The 13450-nt window shown below is 39.2% G+C and overlaps 1 protein-coding gene across 5 annotated transcripts in view; it reads right to left on the bottom strand.

The window, feature by feature from the left end:
- Sulf1 (sulfatase 1) overlaps positions 1-13450 on the bottom strand; it is a 175404-nt gene that overhangs the window by 47586 nt on the left and 114368 nt on the right. For all 5 annotated transcript variants that reach the window (XM_005322934.5, XM_078017147.1, XM_078017146.1 and 2 more), the window contains 2 exons: positions 2834-2985; positions 228-397 (listed from right to left, as the gene is read on the bottom strand). In XM_005322934.5, the coding sequence (XP_005322991.1) occupies positions 228-397; positions 2834-2985 (322 nt within the window). The remainder of the gene's footprint in view (positions 1-227; positions 398-2833; positions 2986-13450) is intronic.

Raw genomic sequence — 13450 nt, 5'->3', positions numbered from 1 at the left:
GAGCTGCTGGTAAATGTGATTCCGAAACCATCTAGACAAGGCCGAGATGTCAGGCCTGGTGGCTCTGTCCCGTTCAGTGATTGGCACTTATCAGTTTGTCACAATGGACTCTGGCATTTCTGCCTTGGGGACACACAGTGTGGAAGGAAATGGAGTAAAAGTGAGGATCAAGTCGGGAGCAAAGGAAAAGCCATATTTGTCAGGCATAGCTTTGAGGTTTTACTCACATGTGTTGGGAGGCATTGGGGTACAGTTTTGAAAACTGTGGGGCCGAGTCCTCGGGGCCGTGGGGCGCAGCGTGGCTGATCACCATCATAATGGGCCTATGGGGATACATTCTCTTAGACATTTTGAAGTAATTAATGCTCTCGTTAGTGATTAAGTCTGTGAAGTAGTCCTGAAACATACATTTGACACAAAACAAAAATTACAAAAGGTGACATTCATCATTACACATTTGAATACTGCTTTTCTCAGAAGCCTGAATGAAGAGGTAAAGGTTTAAAACATGAAAGAAGATGGTAGCTTCTGAGGCAGCAAAACATCTTCAAGAAAAGACAAAAATCAGTTGCTAGTTAATTTTGAGGGTTGCTGGCTTAGTAACATGCAAAAAAAAAAATTGTATTTTAAGTAATGCACAATTTAGCAATTAGGGAAGAAAAAAGACAAGTTGTGTTTGCCCAAGATAATGATCAGACCTGGCAATACACGCTAGCACACACGAAGCACCGGATATATATTTCATTCTCAGGTTTTGTTGTTGTAATTCGTTGGCAAAAATTTTAATTACTTCAAGGGCAGGAAACACCCACGCCCACCTCAAATTCACAGTTGCAGAACACACAGGCACACTCACACACACTCATGTACACACAGAGGCACAAACACAAGAAAGGATCTTTTCTTCACATTAAAAATTCACCTGTGGGAATAACATAATAATCACTAATCAAAGCCATGGCCAAAATCTGGGAGCACAGGAGAAAGCTGCAACATTGTATCAATTAGTTTATTTGAAACACTTAAATATGGGGAGCGGTTGATTTCCTGCAGATTATACTGTGTTAATTGCACAACTAAAGTAATACAGCTGCTGGGATTAGAGCCTGTTGCTAATAAAATGACTTAACCTACTGTCAGGGGGGCTGATGCAAGTCTGTGAGGGGGTGGGAGGGAAAAATAAAGAAAGGATGAAAACTTAAATCAAACCACCTGCTTCCTCTAAGTGTGCATCACTGGGCTGGAAGTTTCCGTCTAAACTTTATTCAGAAAGTCCCAGGCCATGTTCACAACGTCAAAGACTTCCAGGCATGGCTAGTCACATGTTGTGGATTTAAGGACCAGAACAGCTGCAAAAGCAGTGCTCAGGGGACAAAATCTGTGTCACATGTCATTGTTAGGACAAGTCCACAGGCTTGTCCCCTTCCTCCACGATGGGGGTGTCTGTTTTTATTTCTTTCCTCACTACAAAAAAAAAGATATATATATATTTTTTTTTTCTTTTTTTCTGGACACAGTTGTCTTTGACACTTAATCTGCTGTGATAATGAGCAAGTTAGGCTGATTTAGTATTTGGAAAGAATCTTGATTACTTTGCTCTCCTTAGGACAACAGGGAATGAAAGGTTAATAGCTTGAATAAGGAGCATGAAAAGCATCCCCACAGATAGAAAGCCATAGCAGTGACAATTAGTGCATGTGGCACACATCCTTTGCATGCAATGAGTGTAGCCACAACCCGGGGAAGTGACCTGGGGTGTGAGACTGGTGGAACCACTCTGGGCTGCTTTATTCTTCATCTTGTAAAATGAGGACATTGCTCAAATTTGCCTCCAAGGTCCCTGCCAGCTCTCAACTTTGATGAGTCTAGAAGCCTATTAACAATGTTTGTGAATTAATTTGCATTCATTGTGTTCTGAAGGGTACCAACGATCAGAACTTGTACCTTATCTCCTTCCAAGTCCCCTGTGCTCAAATCAGGCCAAGCACAAAGACAGCCATGTGCCAACCACATTAAGTCAAGTTCCCTTTTTCTGTTTCTACCAAGCTCCTGGTGGGAGGGTTGTTGGACGAGAGAGGATGTCATGGGTATGGCTGGAAGGGAAGGGAGCCTTTCAGGCTACATTCAAAAATATTGTCCCTTTTACTCTTATGATTAAAAAAAAAAAATTTAAGTAAGCAGTCACAACACCTTTGTGAATTTCTAAGGCAAATCCAGTCTCCACTGGTTAGAGAACCCTGGAAAACACCAATTTTGGTTTCTATGAACAGATTTAAAAATCCTGATTGATAGCCCTTGAGACTCGGTGGACTATGGCTGCCACAGGGCAGGTGTCCTTGTCACATATACTAAGCTTGGTCAGACAGGAGTACAAACGAGGAATGCGGTTTCCCAACCTTTAATTATTACACTTGTCTGCTCTTATTTTTACATCTACGTCTGAAGCCACAGACAAAATATTCTTTCACCCCATTGAAAAGCAAAACAGTATAAGATGAACACTTGATTATGTTGACAAGTCCTTCAGAGAAAGGGAAAAACAAAAATTAACACGAGCAAGGGCTGAGGAGGTATGATTTTTTTTTTTTTAATGATACTTTCATCAAGCACTGATTACGGCCATCCTAATGAGGGGGGAAAAATCACTACACAAAGACGGTGTTCCTTGTGAGTCTTTTTCTTGCCTGGAGTTGAAAATTACCTTAAAATTCCTCATTCTAACATTGTGAGAGCATAGAAAGCCAATCCTGTGGATAGTTTAACTCACTGAAAATGGCTTTCCCCCATTATGCACAAAGTAAATTGATGCAGTGTAAAAGTGTCTGAAAATTACCTTTGCATAATCAAATCCATGCTTTTCTTTGATGCCATTTCGACAAACAGTGTAATTATAGAAACGAGAATTCTTGATTAATCCAAGCCATTCTCGCCACCCAGGAGGGATGTAGCTGCCATTATATTCATTGAGGTATTTTCCAAAAAAGGCTGCAGCGGGGGGAAAAAGAGGATTATTTTCTCATGTGAAATGATTAATCATAAGTACATGCCTACGTATGAAATTAAGACTTGAAAAAGAGATGGTGAAATGAAAGTTAATCTAGGTAACATTAATGCCAAAACAACATTAGTGTAATACAGGGCTAGTGTTATACATTGAACACAGGTAAGTGGCACCAAGGTACGTGGATTATGGTTTAATAAAACCACCATAATGATTATTGCACTCTTATTTCTTATGGTCCTCCTGGAATACAACCAGAATATATTCTTTTGATAAGTTGATGTAATGAAAAGAGAAGTAGGTAGTGTGAGTTTGGGCTGCTGCTAATCATGGAGCAAGTATTGGAAAGTTCAGACTCTGTAACAAAGTTTTCTAATTTACTGTTTGAGAGTTATGAATTATAAGGACGATGCTAAAAAGCTCATCGTGGTTTTCACATATCTAGAGAGCACAGATTTTTCCAAGCCAGGGAACTGTGGGAAGCTCCATCTTTAGGGATATGGACAAGGTTTTAATGGCACATGGGTGTTTGTTATGTGTATTACATGGATATCTATTATTGATATAAAAAAAAATTCTGGGAACACAAAATTTCTACACAGCTCATTAATGTTCATAGAATGACAGTGACGTAGAAGTACATGTTACACAATTTAAAAGGCCCCTGGAAGGACTTTGCAACTGTAACTTTGGCATTTCAAATCTAGGTCACTCTGCAGAAGGCCTGATTGATCTTTTCCAAGAGGAAGACTGCAGTTTTGCTCCTCTGCTAAAGATGATAATAAAGATGATAAAGATGATAAGGACAGGGGGAGTTGGAATATCAAAGGAACCAAATGGTTATGTATTAAAGTCAAATACCTTATAATTAATTGTTAGAAGGGTGGCAATTAATGTATTATTAGGGAACTTAACTGAGAAAGAGGTGCTATTTGTAATTCTTCTGATTACACTAGGAAAACCATTACTGGTTGGTCACTTTAAGTATGAGGGAGTGGAGACAACTTTTATTTTCTATATGTATGTATGCATACATGTCGATGCATGGGTGTGTATAGACACAACCCACATACATACCCATATTTATGCAAGTTTTACTTTTCTGATTCTTAGAAATCTGCAACATGTTGTTTTAGGAGAGACCATGTTTTGTGCCCAGCTACATACCTACATTGAAACCACTTCCTGGCTTCACTGAGCACGTTTTATAGGTCCCTTCATTTACACATATGGCAAAAGGTTAAGTTCTCGGAAGACTGGCTTGGAATAATTTAAAAAAGAAGATGTGTGTGAGGGGGAATCCTAAAATCAAGGTACCTTAAGACAGGGGTATTAAAGTGCACATTTCTGAATCTTAAATTTATGCCATGAACTTCACATCTGGGTCTCTGTGGGACATCCACTTAGCTTGCTTTCATCATTAATATACAATTGCCTGTAAAACATCTCCATCTGAAGGTGCTCTGCACTCATCCAAAATGCAATGAACTATTTTCCCTTTCAAATCAACTTTACTCCTCAGCTATCTCTGAATCCTCCAAGAGGCATAATCACCCACTTTTTAGATTCTACCACCCAGGGTCTCCTCTGATTTCACCTACCCCATCCACCCCTTGCTGAGAAGTGGCTCCCTGCTGTGATGCCACTCAGTGACAGGACTCAAATCTGTCCCTTCTTCCTTGGTGACTTGACATCCCACGGATGCTCACAGTGTCACTGCCGGCAGGGTCTGAGACAGCTGCAGGGTCTTTCCACCCTCAGTGTCACCACTTAATCTTCCCAAGGACCAGCTGTGGTCATGTCACCCTCTTGTCATAATCCTGGATGACCTTTGTTGCCTGCAGAGTCAAGATAAATCCTCTACCTTGCCCATCCTGGGTCTAGACAAAATCCCGATCTTTCCAGCTCATGTTTCATTTCTCTGCTAGTTGTCCCTGTCCCTCCAGACAGTGTACTCCCTTGGTTTGGGCTCTGGTTTCCATCCCTCTGCTTTTTATTTTATTTCATTGGTTCTTCTTAGTTATACATATAATCCACTTTGATAGAATTATACAAGCATTGGATATATCTTATCCTAATTAGGACCCCATTCTTGTGGGTAGGCACGATGGTGGGGTTCACTTGGGTATTTTCATATGTATTCGTACGAAAATTATTTATTCTACTTTCTTTCCTATTCCTATCCTCCTCCCTTCCTTTGGTTCTCCTTTGTCTAATCTACTGAACTTCTCTGCTCCCCCCTCCCTTATTGTGGTTTAGCTTCCACACATCAGCCAAAATATTTGAACTTTGGTTCTTAGAGATTGGCTTATTTTGCTTAGCATGATATTCTCCAGATCCATCTATTCACTGGCAAATGTCATAGAGTTATTTTTCTTTATGGCTGAGTAATATTTCATTATGTATATATATATCACAATGTCATTATCCATTTATCTGTTGGTGGGCATCTAGATTGGTTCCATAGCTTAGCTATTGTGAATTCTGCTGCTATAAACATTGATGTGGCAGTGTCACTGTAGTATACAGATGTTAAATCCTTTGGATATATGCAAAGGAGTGGGATAATTCTGTCAATTGATGGTTCCATTTCTAGTTTTTTGAGGAATCTCCACACTGCTCTCCAGAGGGGGTTGTACCAATTTGCAGGTGCTGGGAAAACTGGAGATCCGTTTGTAACAGAATGAAAGTTAATCCATTTCTCTCACCCTTCACAAAACTCAACTCAAGTGGATCAAAGAACGAGGAATTAGGCCAGAAACCCTGCTCCTACTAGAAGCAAAGGTTTTAGGCCCACCACTTCAGCTTATTGGTACAGAAACTGACTTTCTGAACAAGACTTCGACAGCTCAAGAAATATAATCAAAAAAATCAATAAATGGGAAAGCATCAGAATAATCAGCTTCTTTACAGCAAAGGAAACCATCAGGAGCATGAAGAGAGAACCTAGAGAATGGGAGAAAATCTTTGCCACCTGTACCTCAGGTACGGGCATGAACTTCCTGGATATACAAAGAACTCAAAGAGCTTAACACCAAAATAAGTAAGTGAATAAATAAAAAAATAAATAAATAAATAAATAAATGAATCCCACAAATAATCAATATATGGACAAAGGAACTGGACAGGCCCTTCAAAAGAAGAAATATGAACCATCAACAAGTATATAAAAAATGTTCAATGTCACTAGAAATTAGAGAAATGCAAGTTCAAACTACACTGAGATTCCATCTCCCTGGAGTCAGAATGGCCATGATCAAGAACACAAGTAACAATAAGTGTTGGCGAGGACGTGGGGAGAAGGTGACACGCTCTACTGTTGCTTGTACTGTTGTCTCCCTCTGCCTTTTGATGGATCCTCCTTCTCCTTCACACCCTTGTCTGATCCCGCAGCAGGGTGTCCTGTGGCTCTAATGTCATCTTCCCTTTCTCAGCTGTGGTTAGTCATCTCTGTAGGGAATCCCTCTTTGGCAGAGGCTTTTGGAGAGGAGATACTGCCTTGGCCTCATCTCCATCCTTGAACACATCACAGTTTCCATCTTTTTTTTTGTTCCTTGAGCTGGGGTTCATGGAACACAATGTGAAGTTCTGGGGATTCTGCAAGTTCCCGAATTTGTGTGTGTGTGTGTTTCACTTGAATTACAAGTTTTTAAAACTGATTCGATTTTCTGAAATATTTTCATAAAATAGAGCTTCCGAGTTCCTGAAGTTGATATTTCTTTCATTTTCTTTGGGGAAAAAAAAATCTGAGAAACATGGCTATGTTCATTTATTTGTTGAATCTGTGAGTGAGTGAACCAATCAAGAAATCAGCCAAGTACTGCCTTTCCCAGAATCCTGCCTGAGTGCGGGACAAAGTGTCAGAGGGTCTGGAGTCAAATGGCTCAGGATTTCCCTTTGAGCTGACTGTGTGCATGAAGAATTTCTCTCACCTTTCACATAGAACCACAGAATGATTTTCCTTTCTGACCAAATGCATCATGACTTAGAGTCACAGGCAGCAGACTAGGGTCACACCCCAGCAATAGTTTGTTCAGAAGAGGACCGTTTCCAAGAGCCTGGTATTTAAGAACCTCAGGCTTGGCTTCTCTTCTTTGGCTTCCTCCTCCTCCTCCTCCTTCTCCTCCTCCTCATTCTCCTCTTCCTCCTTCTCCTCTTCCTCCTTTCCCCTCCTCCTCCTCTTCCTCCTCCTCCTCTTTTTCCTCCTCAGGCCCCCCCAGCCCCAACTTTTCTCTTCTTTTATTTCCAAGAGGAAAAGGCACAGTGGTTTAGAAATATAAACCCTACAGCCCGCCTGCCTGGGTTGAAATCTTAGCTCTGCTGGGGCCAGCCATTTATCCACAGGCCAGATCCCTTACCTCTCCCCACTCCTATCCCCTTTGTAAAGCTCAAGGATAATGAGAGTAATAATTGTGGCCGGATGGTTGTGAGGACTAAATGAGTTAATCCACATGGAATGTACCTCTACATACCTTGGCTCATTCAGTGCTGCTACTCTTAGTCTTATTATCATCATCGCCATCATCATTATCCTTGTACCACCCCATCTTCCGATTTTAAATACTTTCCCACTCGGCAGTGCAAGGAAATCTTGCTTTACCCTGTGCTCTGCATCATGCATTTGAAAGCATCTCCTGACAGATGATATACTTTTTTTTTTTTAACCACCTGATAGGACTTAGATTTGGGAAATAAATTCTCCCCCATTTGGCTTACATCTTCCTGTTTAATCAGTATTAAATTTTTTTCCTGCTACTTTTAGAGTTTGTTTTTTTTTTTGTTTTTGTTTTTTTCCTTCCTCCTTCTCAAGGCAGCCATGCCAAGTCAGTCCTGCCCTCCCTCGTTGTTTAATGTTTTAGGTTATTTTGTAGTGTTTTCTACCCATTGCCATGGCTATCACCCTTTGCCTTAATCCTTCCCTTGTAAATTACTCCTTTAAGTCTCTTAATAGTCCTTGTTATTGGCTTCAGAACTCCCTCCAGGTTTTTGGTGTCTTTGTGTTAATGGAGTGTGAAAAATGTACTTAGGATTCCAGATGTGCCCTCACCCATCACACTTGTTCCAAGCCAGACCAGGCCCTCCCGTGTCAGGATGCGACATTTAGTACCACCGTCAGCCTCAAGTCACTCTGGCCTTTATTTGTTGGCTCATGACATTGAGACTCATCTGTAATCACTCCTGGCCTCTTTGGACATTGCATTTCTTGGCAGCACACTGCCATTGATTATCTGGGCTTCTAATTATTTTTCTCCAGATGTATTAAATCTCTTCCTCCCTCCCTAAGGTGAATTTTGTCTTCTTGCCCATCTTGCCTTTCTGCCCATGTAGAGGTTATGGATAGTCCAAAGTGATTCTATCCTTTGGCAGCGGCAATTCAACCCAACTGCTACTATCTGAATACATGCATACACGACATGTATGGGACCTCTAGATCATTCTTTTCTTTTGAATGCCATTAAACACTTCCCTTCACAGCTGTTTCAGAAAGTGGTAGGAGATGGGGCAACAGGGAAAAAGTCAAGAAAGACCTGATCATAATTATTGTTGGCTGTGGCCTGTGCTACTTCTGTCTAAACCTGTTACATAATCCTTAGAAAAGTTTCCTTAATCTATTTGAAGCAAAAGCATCTATTTTTAAGTGAGAATAGCCATACAACAGATCTGATCCTGCAGAAGTCAATTTTTTTAAGTATATGAAACGATAGATAAATTATAATTCTACTCCATGTAGTTTATAGATAAAGGGTGCCAGGGTTTCATGATAAATATGCATAATTTTGAACCAAGCTGAAATTTTGATATATGTCAGTTTGTATACATGAGTCTGGTTTCCTCAACTAGATTTTGAGTCTGGTGAACACACGAAACTTATAATTTAGCTCTTCATAGCCCAGTGTCTAAAGCATTTCAAACATACTATAGTTGAATGAATGTATGCTATGTTTCATGTTCATGTCCCTATCAAAAATCTGTAGCACCGTAATCCATAAAAATAAGAATATTAGGTCTTACTTTAAGTGAAGTCTACATTTAAATAAATCTCATACTACAGAATAAATACACTTGCTATAAATAATATAAATAAATTTTGCAATGTAAAAAGACATAAAATTAGAAAATAGATTAATTTGTCTAAATGGATTAATTACAAAGGGATTCTTTACAAAAAGGCTTATTGTAAAGCCAGGCTTGATGGTAAGGATATGTAATCCCAGGTACTCAGGAGACTGAGGCAGGAGGATCACTTGAGTTCAGGAGATCAGTCTGGTCAACATAGTTAGACCTCTTGTCAAAAAAAGAAAAATTTTTATTGCAGATCTTTATTAAATATACCTCCTTCCACTTGTGACATGAAGTAGAATTAGTAGAATTAAATTAAAATTAACTCTTGTGAGATTTTATTATATTGTCTTATAATTTGAATACTATATTTTTTAAAAGAATCAATATAATAATTAGAGCGGATAAAATAAAGTTATAATATAATTTTGAACAGAAAAGGAAGTTTAGTAATATTTGCATTATATAGGTTGGAAAACTGGACTGAGTCCTCAAAACAAACTAAGGATAGCAAAGGATGGGACTCTAGATCCTTCCATCTTACTTCAGGACTTTCCTTTTGCATGAGATAGTACCTCTCAACTGTGGCTGATTATTTTAACCTTAAAACTGGATGTGCTAAATTTTATATTAACATCTGTGCCCTCCTAAGAAATTTAAACCTTTTTTTTTTTTTTAAAAAAAAAGCAGATTTTGGGCAGCATATTCATTTTTATAATAGATGATACACAGTCATTCCTACTTCACTTTTTAGAGCAAAATACAAAAGACACATTACTGCATTTTTTCCCTCCTTGAACATTTAAGCTCTTAAAGACTCATGTTTTCCATGAGTAAAGTTAGAAGAATTTAGGCTATAACCGGTCCAAAAATATGCCTAAATTCTGAAAAAGAAAAATCAAGTCATACGATGGTAAATATAATATTGGATCAATTCAATTCATTTAAATCCATGTATTCTGGATGCCTCCCAAAACAAGCCTCTTAGTAATTTGTCTTCTTGGAGCTGTTTGTTCTTCATAAAATTTATGGCTGCTTTGTGTTTTCTCTAGATGGATATTTATGTATAATATATATTTCAGTTTCCTTTATTATTTTTCTTGGTTTGCAGCTAAATAGTCCAAACAATAAATTCATTATCAGGGAGGTAATGAAACCTTTATACGTCAGTTATTTCCCCCTCTAGGTTAGTGTCTCATAAATAATTATGTCAGTTTAATATCTACTCACCAACACTCATAATTCCTTAACACGTCTGTCATTCTTATGTGCTTATTTGTGCAATTTCAAATGAGTCACAATCCATGGCTAGATCAATAATTATTGTCACAGAAACATCTTTGTTTCCTAATAGTCTGAGATGTTTCAATATTTTCTCAGAGATAAATTTAAATTATATCAATCTCTATCACTGCCACCAATTTTTAATCTCTCTGATTTACTAATAGGTACATCAACAGTTATTTTCTTAAGTGCATATTATCCTGTTCCTACTCCAAAGTATTTGGAAATGTCCTTGTTCCCCTTAAAGAATTCCCTTTATTTTGTAGGAGTGAGCACTATAAAATTCCCTCATTACCCAAGCACATCAACCCTTGGGGAGAAGGGTGGCTTTCAAATCAGACTTAGTTTCCAGGGGCAAATCTGTTCTCCCTGGAGAAAGACCTGGGCTGGAGCAGGCTTGCTGGGCAGCAGAGGGGAAGCCTCAGGGTGCACTCACGGTAGCATCCTAGGCACAACCCTTCAGATCAGGGTAGCACACTGGACAGAACCCTGAACACTGGTGCCTGCTCTTCTCATTATAACATCAACATAGCTTTAGCAAGTCTCTTCAATCATTGGGTCTAAATTTGCTTCTCTGAAAATAAGGGGATTAAACTAAACAATCTCTGGGTTTTATTCAAACCCTTAAAATCCATTACTGGGTGAATACAGCCTAGTATAATTGAAACAAGTTCCAGAATATACTTACACTTCTTAGAAACAACTGATTTGTTTTTATTTGTTTTTCACTAGTGACCCAGTGAACTTTGCATTGAATAGTGATTCCATTTTTGCTTTTGCCATCTGGAAGCTTATTTTTAAATAAACAGCCTTTCCCTATAACTCCATGTAATTTGTATACCAACCTTTGCCTTGACTTTAACTAATTTACTTTTTTTTTTCTGTTTGCCAAGTTTTTTTTTTTTTTTTTTTTTTTTTTGGATACTGGGGATTGAACCCAGGGGTGCTTAACCACTGAGCCATATCCCCAGCCCTTTTAATATTTTGTTTAGAGATAGGGTTCACTGAATTACTTAGAGCCTCCCCAAGTTGCTAAGTCTGGCTCTGAACTCGAGATCCTCCTGCTTCAGCCTCCGGAGGTGCTGGGATTATAGGTGTGCGCCACCGTGCCTGGATGTTTGCCAAGTTCTTACTGCTCCATATCCTATTGTGTTCTTTGTGTCTCTGAAAGGCATTTTGGAAGAAGGCAGGATGAATAACATGTAAAGAAATAAGATGATAAAAAGAGAAAGGAGTTTGGAGTCAGATGTGCTGAGTTCCTTCCACCACTGGCTGGCCTGCAACCCATTGGTCACAAGGGTGAAATCTCCCTTTCCAAGATTGCTGTAAGTACTATGTGAGGTAGCTAAAGTGCCCAGCACAGAGTAGGTAAGCAACAAAAGCTAACTCCTTCTTTCTTCTTTTCCCTGAGTTAGCCCTGAAATAAATTAGCACACCCTTTTTGACTGTTCTAGGTCCTGATTGGCCTGTGATTCACCGTACGTCTCTATTCCTCATGGCAATCACCATCCATATATGCTGGATAGGGTGAGCGCCCCGGCCCTCCCAGCTCCAGGTCTGCTGCTAAGGGTGAAATTATAGGGAGCCTGGGAGTTGAAAGGTATTGATTTCACACAATACTTCCCAGGAGCAAAACACAATTTGGTGTTTAAAATCAGGAACCAGGCTTTTGGGGACCATTTCTGCTTCTGCCTCTGAGCTGGTTACACAACATTTGAAACCCTCACCTCCGTTATAAAACATAGCCAAGTACGTTTGCCGTCTGGGGAACCTACAGGGATGTTTGATGGATTTTCAAATTGCTTTAGAGTCCTCACATGAAAGGTGCTATAAATTTAAATCACTAATGTGAGAAAACACACTTGGATAAGGCACTCTCTACAACCTCCCTGTAACCTAGTTTCTCTCTGAAGCAGAAGCAAACACCCTTGAGATCACACGAGAAGCTGCTTCTGCGAGGAAAGATCTTAAGCAGCCTCTGAATGACGATACTATCATAGGCACAATCAATATTTTCATCCATAAATAACAAGTAGTAAGTACCCACGGGGTACTCTGCAAAAAAAAAGCAAATGGCCACATATTTCCTGAGTCCAGTGGGAAAGATTAATTTCATTTTTAAAGGAGGTTTAAGAGAATATTTATCTGAAATCCTTTACTTTTAAATCTTCAGCATAGAAAAACTGTCGCCCTGAGAATCATTTCCAATAAACTTTCATGGTAACATTTTTAATTCTTATGAATAAATCTAGATGGTTCTGTAGGAAAAAACAACAACAACAACAACACCCAACTCCTATTTTTGTATGCCTCCTCACCCTCCGCCCACCTGTCTTCATTTTGTTCCATGATGAAATAATCTGAAAAGCTAAGGTTAGTGTCCAGTGCTGGGGGAATAAGGACTTTGAGGGTAACATCCTCAGAGGGAGTCTTGCTTCTTTCTCATTAAGTTTGCCATGATATTTATAACACCTCTTGAAAGAGTTTCCCAGTTTTCAAAACACCAACTAAGGACTTCCTCTTGCCCCGTGTATGTTATACAATGCTAGCAGGAATAGCTAGATAGCAAGATGGAGGTGAACACTTGAGATATAAAAAGAACCACAACTTAAACTAAAGCAATCAAGTCCTATTAACTGTGTGAATAAATAAATAGGGTACACACTGGCTTGTTCATTCCATTATTCATTCATTCAATAAGTAATTTTGACCATCTGCCATGTCCCAGACCCTAAGCAGCCTGAAGATACTTGCTAATTTCTCCCTGAAATAATAAGTAGGAATTTGTGAACAGCTAAGGAAAGCTGCAAGTTGTACCATGGCCCCTTGAGATTGGCAGGTTGGAGTGAGGAGGTAAATGGGACACACACTCTTTGTTGCAGGTTATTATTCTAGGACATTTTAGCCACTGGATGCCCAGGAGGGTATGACACTTTCCGATCATGTCCATTGAGCACCCTTCTGATCTTTCTCTAAGGGATCTTTCTGGTACATTCTTCAGAGTAAAAAAGTCAGTGCTCACCTTCTGAATATGGTTTATCTACTCTGAAACTCATATTTATGTTTGATTTTCATTATGGTGGTTTTGGGAAGTTGGGTCTTTCA

This window comes from Ictidomys tridecemlineatus, chromosome 7 (genome assembly GCF_052094955.1).
Source record: "Ictidomys tridecemlineatus isolate mIctTri1 chromosome 7, mIctTri1.hap1, whole genome shotgun sequence".
Taxonomy (NCBI): Eukaryota; Metazoa; Chordata; class Mammalia; order Rodentia; family Sciuridae; genus Ictidomys; species Ictidomys tridecemlineatus.
This window is presented reverse-complemented; position numbering and strand designations above follow the sequence as displayed.